At 45.5% G+C, this 13457-nt stretch overlaps 1 protein-coding gene across 1 annotated transcript; it reads left to right on the top strand.

The window, feature by feature from the left end:
• The first annotated feature begins 813 nt into the window (after window positions 1-813).
• Window positions 814-12044, top strand: ATP5F1A (ATP synthase F1 subunit alpha). Its single transcript, XM_007515950.3, has 12 exons — window positions 814-968; window positions 3370-3448; window positions 4409-4578; window positions 6124-6297; window positions 6379-6545; window positions 6733-6881; window positions 7280-7431; window positions 7564-7788; window positions 10393-10500; window positions 10615-10759; window positions 11540-11690; window positions 11816-12044. The coding sequence occupies exons 1-12, from the start codon at window positions 909-911 to the stop codon at window positions 11895-11897; spliced, it is 1662 nt and encodes a 553-aa protein (XP_007516012.1). The 5' UTR covers window positions 814-908; the 3' UTR covers window positions 11898-12044.
• Window positions 12045-13457: the final 1413 nt, after the last annotated feature.

Raw genomic sequence — 13457 nt, 5'->3', positions numbered from 1 at the left:
GCTCAGCTCTGGCTGATGGTGGTGTTGGGGGTTGAGCCCAAAACCTCAGAGTCTCAGGTATAAAAATCTTCTGCATAATCCGTGTATTATACTATCTCTCCTCCACTAACCTTTAAATCACTGATTGATTGATTGATTGATTGATTGATTGATTGATTGTATTAGTAATGGGAGACATGCGGAAAGATGGAGAAAGACTGAGCCCAGAGCCCTGCTCAGCTCTGGCTTGTGGAGCAGGCTGTTGAAGCTCCTAACATTTCCTAACAACCTGCTCTACTTCACAGAAGCTGAACATAATCAAACAGCTTGAGAGAATGGGGGGCGGGGGGCGCCTAGGGTCGTGTGGGTGCTTATTTAAAGTCAGGCTGACCCTACTAGGGTAAGCAGGAATACAGTCTGTCAACTAGGCTTCCTGGGAGCAGCCTGAGGACCACTGCAGGGTGGTAGCTCCTATATCACTGTTATACAACCAGGGATAGCAGCTTCAGGCCCGGCCCCATCAACTCTCTCACCCACCAGGTAGCCCGGTCCCATAAGAAGGTGACACCAACTGCACCTGTCACCGAGAGAGCACCTGGGAGCTGCTTCCGGCCAATTCCACGCACCACGTGATCGCAGGGGCAACCACAAGGTCAACTTGAAAGGACCAAAATTAACGTGAATTGAAAGTCTGGGCGGAACCGGGCCCAGGCCCAAGCGCACTCGGTGACACAGCAATCTAAAAACGGCCACGTTCGAAAGGCGACCTCCCCGGCGTCCCGGGATCTCCTTCCGGAGGCGGGAGCGGGGGCGGTACTTCCGGGTTAGGCGGGCAGGCCGCCTTGACCTTCCTCGGCGCTCGGCCATTTTGTCCCAGTCGGTCCCGAGCTGCGGCTGCGGAGGGAGCTGCTGAGGGAGAAGCTACCGAGATGCTGTCTGTGCGCGTCGCCGCGGCCGTGGCCCGCTCGCTCCCTCGGCGGGCAGGGCTGGTGAGCGTTGCCTGGCGGGTCTGGGCGGGGGTGGCGGATCGATCGGGCGCGGCCGTGGGGCTGCTGCATGGATGGTGGCGCCGCCATCTTGCGGCTCGGGCTGCAGGGAGGACGGGGGCACGGGGCCCTGGGCCGGACTGCAGGGGGAGGACAGGGTCCTGGGCAAGGTTGCAGGGGGAGGACGGGGCCCTCGGCAGGGCTGCAGGGGGAGGACGGGTCCTGGGCCTGACTGCAGGGGGAGGATGGGGTCCTGGGTTGGGCTGCAGGGGGACGGGGTCCTGGGCAGGGCTGCAGGGGGAGGATGGGGTCCTGGGTTGGGCTGCAGGGGCGACGGGGGGGACGGGGTCCTGGGCAGAGCTGCAGGGGGTGGGGGACGGGGTCCTGGGCAGGGCTGCAGAGGGAGGATGGGGTCCTGGGTTGGGCTGCAAGGGCGACGGGGGGGGGGGACGGGGTCCTGGGCAGGGCTGCAGGGGGTTGGGGGACGGGGTCCTGGGCAGGGCTGCAGGGTGCAGAGCGCAGTGGGGTCGGGTCTGGGTTGAAGGTTGCTGATGTCACGGTCCCGTCGGGCTCTTTATTCTACGGGTTGTCTGTCTGGGGGTCCGGCAGTCGGGTTGTCTGGCTGAAGGTCAAAGCGCCGCCTTCAGCCTGACATTGATGGAGGTCACAGGCCTATTATCCTCTGCCTTTGGAGACTCCCGGCGAAGCACGAACATTGCGTTTTATTATTTTATTTTTGGTGCATGTACGTCCGCCAGCTCAGTTGCAGACGTGTCCTGTGGCCCCAGTCCGCAGTGAAGCTGCTGCGGTCTCTGGGTGGACAGACGTTGAGCCTTGGGACCACAGACGCTTGTCACTGTGCCCCGCGTTGCTTCCTCCCGTTTGCCACCCTACAAATCAGTCACCTTGAGCTGAAAGGTGAAACAGAAGTACCGGCAGCTAGAGAGAATATTTTGCAACATTAACGTAATACAAGAGCAAGTGCAAAATGTAGTTAAAATTTGCTATTATTTCTGTTTTCATTTGACAGAAGAGAGGTTGAGGGGGGAGAGGCAGAGACACCTTCTGTTTCCTGCTGCAGACTTTCCCACCCACACCCTGAAATCAGCTTTGAGATTTACTCCATTTATAGGCAGTAGTTTACCTTACTGAGAATTTCCACAACTTATAAAATGAAAGTACTGGATACTATTAAGGAAAAAGTGTGCTTAACTGCTTTTTAAAATAGCCTTTCAAAAGTCATCTTTATAGCACCTACATAATAGATTTTCATGTATCAAGTCATACTTGTGTGATTTAACTTTAAGCAAAACTTTAACTAGAATATTGCTTATGCTGGGAATTGAACTTGGGACCTTTGGTGCATCAGGCATGAAAGGCTATTTAAGGGAGTCCGGCGGTGATGCAGCGGGTTAAGCGCATGTGGTGCAAAGCGCTAGGTCCGGAGTAAGGATCCCAGTTCGAGTCCCCGGCTCCCCACCTGCAGGGAAGTCGCTTCACAAGTGGTGAAGCAGGTCTGCAGGTGTCTATCTTTCTCTCCCCCTCTCTGTCTTCCCCTCCTCTCTCCATTTCTCTCTGCCCTATCCAACTACGTCGACATCAGTAACAACAATAATAACTACAACAACAAAATAAGGGTAACAAAAGGGAAAATAAATAATCTTTATGAGAGGTGGGGCAAGGAGAAAGAAGCAAGAACATCACTTTGGCACATTAAATGCCTGGGATTGAATCTGGGGCCTCAGGCTTGATAGTCCACACCTTACGGTGGTGCTGAGGATTGAACCTGGGACTTGGGAGTTTCTGGAATGAAAGTATTCTTGTATAGCAATTATTTTTAATTCAACTGAAAGCAATTAGTTTTTTTTTTTTACTGTTTGATTTAACAAAGACTATATATTTTTATTTAATATTTATTTTCCCTTTTGTTGACGTTTTTATTGTAGTTATTGTTATTGATGTCATAGTTGTTAGATAAGACAGAGAAATGGAGAGGGGAGGGGAGGACAGAAAGATAGACACCTGCAGACTTGCTTCACTGCCGGTGTAGCAACTCCCCTTTAAGTGGGGAGCTGGGGGCTCCAACTGGGATCCTTAACGCTAGTCCTTGAGCTTTGTGCCACGTATACTTAACCCGTTGCGCTACCGCCCAAAGTCTGTATTTTTAAAATATTAATTAACAAAAGGGATAGAGAGGGAGAGAAAGAACCAGACATCATTCTGGTACATGTGCTACTGGGGATCAAACTCAGAACCTCATTCTTGAGAGCTCAACGCCTTATCCGCTGTGCCACCTCTGGGACCACAACAAAGCCTGTATTTGTTAAAACTGGTTAGTTGCAGAAAGACTTAGATAGAAGTTTAATGTTTAAGAAGTCTAATGTTTAAAGCGTTACTGCTCTAGGTTTCCAAAAATGCATTGGGAGCATCTTTCATTGCTGCAAGAAACCTGCATGCCTCAAACGCTCGCCTTCAGAAAATTGGTGAGTTATTTAAGTTCCTAATCCATATTGTGCTGTCGAGCTCTATTTATCTCTTGGTGTAGCACATAGTTGCTTTCTTTTAACAGTTCCTTGGATGACCTTTCTGGTCTTTAGAGAGATATTTCTCTCTTAAAAGAGCTTTAGGGTAAAGAGCCTCTTTTATCTTCATTTTTCAGAGGTGTTAACTGCTAGTCTGCACCTGAATCTGATGGAGAAAGTGAGCATGGGAAGAAAGATGCTGTAAATTGGGGAGAAGATTCTCTTGACACATGCAATGGGGTTTTTGAAGTAAAGAAATGCTAAGATCAAGGAGGAGAGGAGGGAAAATATTCCTAGCTTCTTCAGGTTCCATTAATCATGGTGGCCATCCAGTATTTTAAAATAGAACTTACTTTGTAATTTTTTTATTATTAATTTAAAAAAAATTAGGTTTTTATTCCTTTTTGTTGCCCTTGTTTTATTGTTGTAGTTATTGTTGATGTCATTGCTGTTGTATAGGACAGAGAGAAATGGAGAGAGGAGGGGAAGACAGAGGGGGGAGAGAAAGATAGACACCTGCAGGCCTGTTTCACCACTTATGAAGTGACTCCCTTGCTGGTGGAGAGCCCGGGGCTCGAACTGGGATCCTTATGCCGGTCCTTGCGCTTTGCGCCACATGTGTTTAACCTGTGCTACTGCCCAACTCCCAGAACTTTATAATGCTTTAATAAAGATTTATTTATAAATGAGAAGCAAAGGGGAGAACCAGAGCCTCACTCTGGCACATGGTGCTCCTGGTTATCAAACTCAGGACTTGATGTTAGAGGGTCCATCCCATTATTCACTGTGCCACCACCAGTGCCTGTGTTACACTTTTAGACTGTGGTTTGGTTTGTTATAATTGCATGATTGTTATAGGGGAAGTACATTTATAGAAGATCTTAAAACCGGGTTATTCAGTAGAATTGTTGTCTTTAATAGGCACCGCTGAGATGTCCTCCATCCTTGAAGAACGAATTCTTGGAACTGATACTTCTGTTGACCTTGAAGAAACTGGGCGTGTGTTGAGCATTGGTGATGGCATTGCCAGAGTCCATGGACTGAGAAACGTTCAGGCAGAAGAAATGGTAGAGTTTTCTTCAGGCTTAAAGGTAAATGATAAAAAGGGTTTAAAAATTGTTTTTACTTAATTGTTTATTGGATAGAGACAGGAAAATTGAGAGGGAAAGAGGAGAGAAAGACATCTGCAGCACTCCTTCACTGTTTGTGAAGCTTTCCTTCTGCAGATGAGCACTGAGTCTTGAACCTGGGTTTTTACACACTGTAGCATGTGCACTCAAATCAGGTCTGCCACCACCCAGCCCCTGAAGAAATGGGATATTGGTGTCAAATATTTTTTTTCTTTATTTTTGGCTTGGCTTGTTTGAGGCCACTATTAGTGATTATGAGAAGAATAAACTAAGAGTTGGATTGACCAGGTTTATGTATTCTAGGATCTGATTTAAACCCAAGCTGCAACCACAAGTTCCAAAATAAACAGTAAACCTGCACTCACATTCTGAGATACTCTGGCCTATAGTCATCATGATAATCAGATACAGGGACTGAGCAGTGGTTCAGACCTGGCTTCAAGTGCTCGACCTGCCAGGAACAGAGAGCTAGCTATTCAGGGAACATACCTCAGCAATAACCCTGGTGGCAGAAGACCAAAAGAAAAGTCAGATTCACATGCATTTGTTCCATTCATAGCTCTTGAGTGGCAAGCTGACTGTCACTGATAGTGCTCGTAGTAGAGTCAGATGCACTGGTGGATTGGTCATAAGGAATTCTCTGATGTGGGTGCACTTTGACTGGAGTTAGTCTGCTTCGCCAGTGGGATGGAATGTCGGAGTAGAGAGTCCTCTCACAGGAAAGCAGAGCACAGTATGGGGTGATTATCCACCAGAAGATGGGCTCTTGGTCTTCAGAACATTCTCTGGGGAATTGCAAGCATGAAAAAAGAGCCTTCCTCTTAACATGGAGGCTGAATATAGAGCCAGAAATTCTGTAATTGACCTATAACCTTGACTACAGATTGAGCCTTTTCTCAGTGTGTATACGTTTGTGTGTTTTCAGTGTTTGTGGTTTGAAAGATGAGATTGAAATAAAGAACTCTTGAGTTTCCTGTTTGTTTTTGGGTTCCAAGACTCTAGTAATGTACAGTAGAAAGGTACTGCAGTGATGAGAATGTTCTATGAGATTGTTAAATGTGTTGCATTCTTTACATAAGTGATGAGCGTGGAAAATGGCAGGTGTGATTCAGGAAGATTGAATTTATAGTAGCCCTGAGTGGTCTAACTAAAGAGTTTGTGTCTGCAGTTATGTGTACTCCATGTTATTGTTATTAGTACTTCTCTATAGACTTCATTATTGGGGAGAATCAGTTCCTAAAGTAAAGCTTATACTTTAGTCAGGATTTAAATTCTTTTTTCATATAAAATTTTTTATTTATTGGATAGAGACAGTCAGAAATTGAGAGGGAAGGGAGAGTTAGAGAGTAAGAGACAGATTACCTACAGCCCTGCTTCACCACTCCTGAAGCTTCCCCCCTTTAGGTGGGGACCAGGGGCTCCAATCTGGGTCCTTGTGCATTATAACCAGGTGTTTGCTCATCAAGTAGTGTCTGATCTGTGAAGCCAGCTGTGTCTTTTGTGTAGGGCATGTCTCTGAACTTGGAGCCTGACAACGTCGGTGTCGTCGTTTTTGGAAATGACAAGCTGATTAAGGAGGGCGATATCGTGAAGAGAACAGGAGCCATCGTGGATGTCCCTGTTGGCGAGGAACTCCTTGGTCGGGTGGTAGACGCCCTTGGCAATGCCATTGACGGAAAGGTAAATGTAAGGTTTACTGGGTGTGGGTGTGGCTTCTAACAGGCATAAAGATTAACTGCTAGGTACTCCTTTGTTTCACAGGGTCCAATTGGTTCCAAGATCCGGAGGCGAGTTGGTCTGAAGGCCCCTGGGATCATTCCTCGAATCTCTGTGAGGGAGCCGATGCAGACAGGCATTAAGGCTGTAGATAGCTTGGTGCCTATTGGCCGTGGTCAGCGTGAACTGATCATTGGTGACCGACAGACCGGGTAATGACTTCATAGATGTTAAAAGCTAAAATTTGCTATGTGGAAAGTTTGCTTTTTACACTTGAAGTGGTCAGTGGTATGACTAGCAGGGAGAGTCATAGATTAGTCGTGGAAATAGATTAGTTGGGAAATCTTTGGTCGAACTTAACAGTTTTATAAAGGAATCCTGTTAACTTTGTTTCTAAAGCAAAACATCCATTGCCATTGACACAATCATCAACCAGAAGCGCTTCAATGATGGGTCAGATGAAAAGAAGAAGCTGTATTGTATCTATGTTGCTATTGGCCAGAAGAGGTCCACTGTTGCCCAGCTGGTGAAGAGACTTACAGATGCAGGTATTTAGGAGTATTGCTGCTGTGTGTGCGTCTTAGACCCACTAACCTAGGGCAGCTTTCTTTAACATAAGAACACTGGGCTGGAGAGCTTCCTGCATGGGGTGTGTGCCTTGCTGTATGTGAAGCTCTTACTATATAGTGTGTTTCTGTCTAGGGCTTCCCTGTCTGAATGGAAAAGTTAGCCTGATGCCCAAGGTCCTGGCTCTGTAGAAGGCAATTTAATAAGTAAATAAGACAGAGGACATACACGTTTCTTAGGTATTAAAAAACTTCACTTATGAGAGGAAGAGGAGCAAGAAAGCAGAGCATCATTGCCATATGAGAGTACTCAGCAGTAAAACAAGTGACCTTTTATCACAGTTTGATAGCCTTCTAAAATGTACCACCTGCCTCCTCAGATGCCATGAAATACACCATTGTGGTTTCTGCCACTGCTTCGGATGCTGCCCCGCTTCAGTACCTGGCACCCTACTCTGGCTGTTCCATGGGAGAGTATTTCAGAGATAATGGCAAACACGCTTTGATCATCTATGACGACTTATCCAAGCAGGTCAGAGAAAGAGGTGTTTTCCTGCAGACAAGACCAACCAAGTAGCTTTTGACCTCTCCCCAGTTGAAGTCTGTTTGCAGAGTTGAAGGACATGGCTTCCAAGGGGAATTTCTCAATTCTTCTGTTTTTTAGGCTGTTGCTTATCGCCAGATGTCTCTGCTGCTTCGCCGGCCCCCTGGTCGTGAGGCCTACCCAGGGGATGTCTTTTACCTACACTCTCGTCTGCTAGAGAGAGCAGCCAAAATGAACGACTCCTTCGGTGGTGGCTCCCTGACTGCTTTGCCTGTCATTGAGACACAAGCAGGTGACGTGTCTGCTTACATTCCAACAAATGTCATTTCCATCACTGACGGACAGGTAATTTCATTTTATGTTTAAAACTAGTATCTAGTATAAGACCATTTTGGTGATTATAAAGGGTTGATTGAGGCTAGTGGTTATGAATTGATGTGTAAATTGCATTTTTTTAAATATTTACTTTCCTTTTTGTTGCCCTTGTTTTTTAATTGTTTTTGTAGTTACTGTTGTTATTGATGTCATTGTTGGATAGGACAGAGAAATGGAGAGAGGAAGGGAAGACGGGGAGAGAGACAAGACACCTGCAGACCTGCTTCACCACCTGTGAAGCGACTCCCCTGCATGTGGGTAGCCCGGGGCTCGAACCCGGATCCTTAAGTGGGTCCTTGGGCTTCGCGCCACCTGCACTTAACCCACTGCGCTACTGCCCGACTCCCTAAATTGCATTTTTAATATGGGTATTTTCCAAGTATAGAGAGGATAGTGTAAAAATCCTGTATAACCCTCAACCATTTTTCATTCTGTGGTATACAGTGCACTTTATTATTATTACTATTTTAATCTTTATTTATTGGATAGAGATAGCCAGGTGCACCACCACCTAGCCCCCAATGCACTTCATTTTTTATTCATTTATATACAGTGTTGTTCATTTAAATTGCTGAAATAATTTTTAATCACAACTCAGACATTATATGACTTGACTTGTGTGTATTTTAACATAAATAATGCCCTCGCCCACCCAGTTCACATTTCTGGTTTCATCTAGACATAAGTAGGTTGCTTTCTGTTAGGAAGGATTTGAGAGGCGCTTTCCCATAACAAGGCACTTAGAAGCCTGAACTCCAGTTCCATCAGGACCCAGAGAGAGAAGAGGAAACAGGGAGGGATATCTGGCAGTAGTAAGTACAGGTAGTACAGGCAGTAGTAGGTACAGGTGTGACTTAGAAAGGAAAGGAAGGAGGACCGGGTGGTGACACACTTAGTTGAGTGTACAAGGGCTTGGATTCAAGCTCCTGGCCCCCACCTGCAGGGGAAGAGCTTTTGCAAGTGCTGAAGCAGGGCTGCAGATAATTTCTCTCTCCTATCTCCCCCTTCCCTCAAATTTCTAGCTGTCTATCCAATAAATAAAGAAAGTAAATCTTAAAAAAAAAAAAAAAAAAGGAAAGGAAGGCAGGACCACTGGGGGAAATGTATAAATACAGACAGGTAGTTATAGAAATAATAGCCCATAGGGAGTTAGGCAGTAGCACAGCGGGGTAATCTCAGGTGGCTGAAAGCATAAGGGTCCTGGTTCAATCCCCCAGTTCCCCACTTGTAGGGGAGTCGCTTTACAGGCGGTGAAGCAGGTTTGCAGGTGTCTTTCTCCCTCTCTCTGTTTTCTTCTCCTCTCTTCATTTCTCTCTGTCCTATCCAACAATGGCAACATCAATAACAACAACTACAATAATAAAAAAAGGGGAATAGATAGATATTTAGAAAAAAGAAAAATAATAGCCCATATCTGTGACCTTGGGGAAGCCACTGCAGTTTGCAGTGGAGGGATTGAGACAAAACTCCAGCACTGATAAAAAAGAGTCAGGGCAGGAGTTGGGCAGTAGCGCAGTGGGTTAAGCGTACGCAGCACAAAAGCAATGACATCAGTAATAATAGTGACTACAACAATAAAACAAGGGCAAAAAGGAGGAATAAATATTTAAAATTTTTAATATTTATTCCCTTTTATTGCCCTTGTTTTATTGTAGTTATTATTGATGTTACTGTTGTTGGATAGGACAGAGAGAAATGGAGAGAGGAAGGGAAGACAGAGGGGAAGAGAAAGATAGACGCCTGCAGACCTGCTTCAAGCCTGTGAAGGGACTCCCCTGCAGGTGGGGAGCTGGGGGCTCGAACCCAGATCCTTACGCTGGACCTTGCGCTTTTGCGCCACCTGCGCTTAACCCACTGCGTTACCACCCAACTCCCAATAAATAAATTTAAAAAAAAAATTTATATTTATTTTCCCTTTTGTTGCCCTTGTCGTTATTATTGTTGTTGTTATTGATGTCATTGTCGTTAGATAGGACAGAGGAGGGGAAGACAGGGAGCAAGAGAGACACCTGCGGACCTGCTTCACCACTTGTGAAGTGACTCCCCTGCAGGTGGGGAGCCGGGGGCTCGAACCGGGATCCTTCTGCCAGTTCCTGCTCTTTGCTCCACCTGTGCTTAACCCACTGCGCTACCGCCCAACTCCCATAAATAAATATTTTTTAAAAGTTCAGGGCTACTAAAGTGATTCCAGATTAAAAGGGTTCAAAGAAACAGAAAATAAAATATTAAAATAGCAAATTTAAATGGTTGTTACATAGCAGAACAACAGTTACCAAAAATTAGGAAGAAAATTAGAAAAAAAGGCATTTAGTATACATCTTAGAAATTTTGGTTTCCAGAATTTTTTCACAATAGTTTTTTGTTTTGTTGATAGAAGTGGAGGGAGGGGGGAGGGAGGTAGAGGGATGGGGAGAGAACAGTGCTTTACTACTCATGAAGGGACACCCCCCCACAGTTGGGGACCTGGGGCTTGAACCTGGGTCCTTGTATATAGTAACATGCACTTTACTGGTGTCAGTACTTAGTTTTGAAAAGTTTGCTTGTTTAAACTGGTATCATATTTTCCTTATGTAGATCTTCTTGGAAACTGAATTGTTCTATAAAGGTATCCGCCCTGCTATTAATGTCGGATTGTCTGTGTCGCGTGTCGGATCCGCTGCCCAAACCAGGGCCATGAAGCAGGTAATTGGCATGATTTTGTCTGGGAGGGGGAGGTCACGGGCTAGAATCAGATGTGTGTATGGTGCCACGTGCCAGGAGCATTTCTACACTGCCTGAGTCACCCATCTGTTGCAGGTGGCAGGTACCATGAAGTTGGAGCTGGCTCAGTACCGCGAGGTCGCTGCCTTTGCCCAGTTTGGCTCTGATCTTGATGCTGCCACTCAGCAGCTCCTGAGTCGTGGTGTGCGTCTGACTGAGCTGCTGAAACAGGGACAGTATTGTGAGTTGTCCTTCCATTTGGCCAGTTTCCTACTGTGTCATATGGCTCCCAGTCAGTCCAATCCATGCTGTTATTTGAGGTGGGGCTCTGAGCACCGTCTTTTCATTTCATGAGAACCAGGAAAACATACAAATGTATATAATAGCTTTTACTAAAAAAATGTTCATATGTAAATAAAAAGATCAGAATGTTTCCATATAAATTAACGAAACATTTATTTGATGGAGACAGAAGGAAATTGAGAGGAATAGGGAGAGACACCTGCAGCCCTGCTTCACTGCTTGTGAAGCCCCCGACCCCATGGGCATCATGGGCTTGAACCCTACCCCTTGCACACTGAAATATGTGCCACCAACTGAGTGCTATTTTAATTTTTTTCCCCGAGATTTCTTTATGAGGAGGAAAGAGAACCACGGTACCTCTGTGGCACATGCCATGCTGCGGATCAAACTCAGGACCTCGTGCTTGAGGGTCCAACCCCATCCACTGTGCCACCTCCCAGATACTACTTCATACCTTTCATTGGAGGAACTCAGTCACCACCACATACCAACCTTTTGGGCTATATGAAAATAATGTAAAAAGGCTGCAAATGCAAAACGGTGTAAACACTTGCAGATGATAGGGAATACTCAAGAACATGCCCACAGACTGCATGTATTTAACTTTAGGGGAAAACACCCCAGCTTTCTGTGTAAGGAGGCTTAAATGAGGTGGATGGGGTTGTTTCACTGAGAAAGTTACCTTGACGTTAAGAGACATGACATCTCTTTGTTTCAGCGCCCATGGCTATTGAAGAGCAAGTGGCTGTCATCTATGCTGGAGTAAGGGGCTACCTCGATAAGCTGGATCCCAGCAAGATCACAAAGTTTGAGAACGCTTTCTTGTCTCACGTGATCAGCCAGCACCAGACCCTGCTGGATAACATCAGGTATGAAGACCACAATGACTTCTTACAAGTTTAGATGCAGAATCTTAACGCTTTCTGAATGATTTAACTTGGCTAGTTGTCATTTTGTCCAGGTAGATTTGATGGTCTGCTTTATTTCCTAACAGGACTGATGGGAAAATCTCAGAGCAGTCAGATGCAAAGCTGAAGGAGATTGTCACAAACTTCTTGGCTGGATTTGAAGCTTAAACTCCTGTGGATTCACATCAGATGCCAGTTTGGTTTTGTCGTTGTTCTAGTAATCAGTTTCCATTTGTTACAGGTTTACTCTTGTTCCAGATGTACAGAAATCACGTTAAAAATAAAAGGTCCGTATTGCCTGGTGGCTTTCTGTGATTTGCGGGGATTTATTTTAGAAATTGTGACTGATGGGCCTTGGAGAAGCAGGATAGTTAGATGCAGAAGAATTCTTAACCCGAGGCACTGATTAAGCCCCAGATTGATCCCCTGCCATCACCTTGAACCTGAGCTGAGTAGTGCGGTTCTTTGTTTGACTGTGACTGAGCCAGGGCCAGGTGTCGGCCTGTTAGGGCTCCAGTTTGCTTGTCAAGCACCGGAGGCTCAGGTTCAATTTGTGCTGCCACCTTATTTTATTGAGCAGCACCCTGGCTTCTTCCTCTCATAATCAGTTTGGACAAGGGAGATTGAGCAGAGGTAGTAGATGTGCTTAAGGGGGTCAGGCAGTAGCGCAGCAGGTTAAGCACACATAGTGCAAAGCGCAAGGATAGGTGCATGGATCCCAGCTTGAGCCCCTGGCTCCCCACCTGTAGGGGATTGCTTCACAGTCCTCCATTTCTCTGTCTGTCCTATCCAACAACAATGACATCAATAATAACCACAACAGTGATTAAAAAAATAAAAGGGAAAAAAATAGCCTCCCGGAGCAGTGTATTTGAGCCCCAGCAATAACCCTGGAGGCAAAAAAAAAGTGCTTAAGAGGTAAAAGCATGTGCTTAAGACCTATAAAGGTTAATTTAAATTGTGACTAATTCCCCATAGTTTACTGGTTTATTTCCTCAAATACTTGTTACTGAATAGAGACAGAAATCAAGAGGGGAGGGGAAGATAGGGAGAGAGACACGAAACACCTGTAGCTCTGCTTCATCACTCATGAAGCTTTCCCTCTATGGGTAGGGACCAGGGGCTTGAACCTGCGTCCTTGCACTCTGTAATGTATATGCTTAGCCAGGTGCACCACTGCCCCACCCCTATTTTAGTATTGTTTATCATAGGCTTTGTTTTCATTGCAGACTGATAGAAACAGGAAGAAAGACCATAGCACCAAAGCTTCCCTAGGGCAGTGGGTCTAGGCCTGAATCTGGGTGTATACAAAGCAGATCCCCTTCCCCATGAGCTATCTCGACAGCTCTCACACAATTATTATTTATTTTAAGCTTTTTTGTTTTAGAGTAGGATCAGAACCTCAGGGATAGTTTTGCAGAACCACTATGCTGTGTCCCCAGCCAATCCTTTATTTCCATGAAAGAGACCAAGAGCCAAGTTAAGTGTTCTAGTGCTGACCTATCTCTTTGGCCCAAAGATCTAATGATTTTTGACCAGACTATAACATGGGAAGTTATAAAATGGTGATTCATACATAAAATGTGGAATGTAAACTGATTTTCTTTGGTGCATGCCAGAAACTCAGCATCACTTCAATTAAAAAGTTATTGAATAAAAATGATTTGTCAGTGAAAACAAGTAGATAAGGTGCCTCAGGACCAGTGCATTGATTTATATTAAAAACTA

This window comes from Erinaceus europaeus, unplaced genomic scaffold, assembly GCF_950295315.1.
Source record: "Erinaceus europaeus unplaced genomic scaffold, mEriEur2.1 scaffold_1079, whole genome shotgun sequence".
In the NCBI taxonomy this organism is placed as follows: Eukaryota; Metazoa; Chordata; class Mammalia; order Eulipotyphla; family Erinaceidae; genus Erinaceus; species Erinaceus europaeus.
This window is presented reverse-complemented; position numbering and strand designations above follow the sequence as displayed.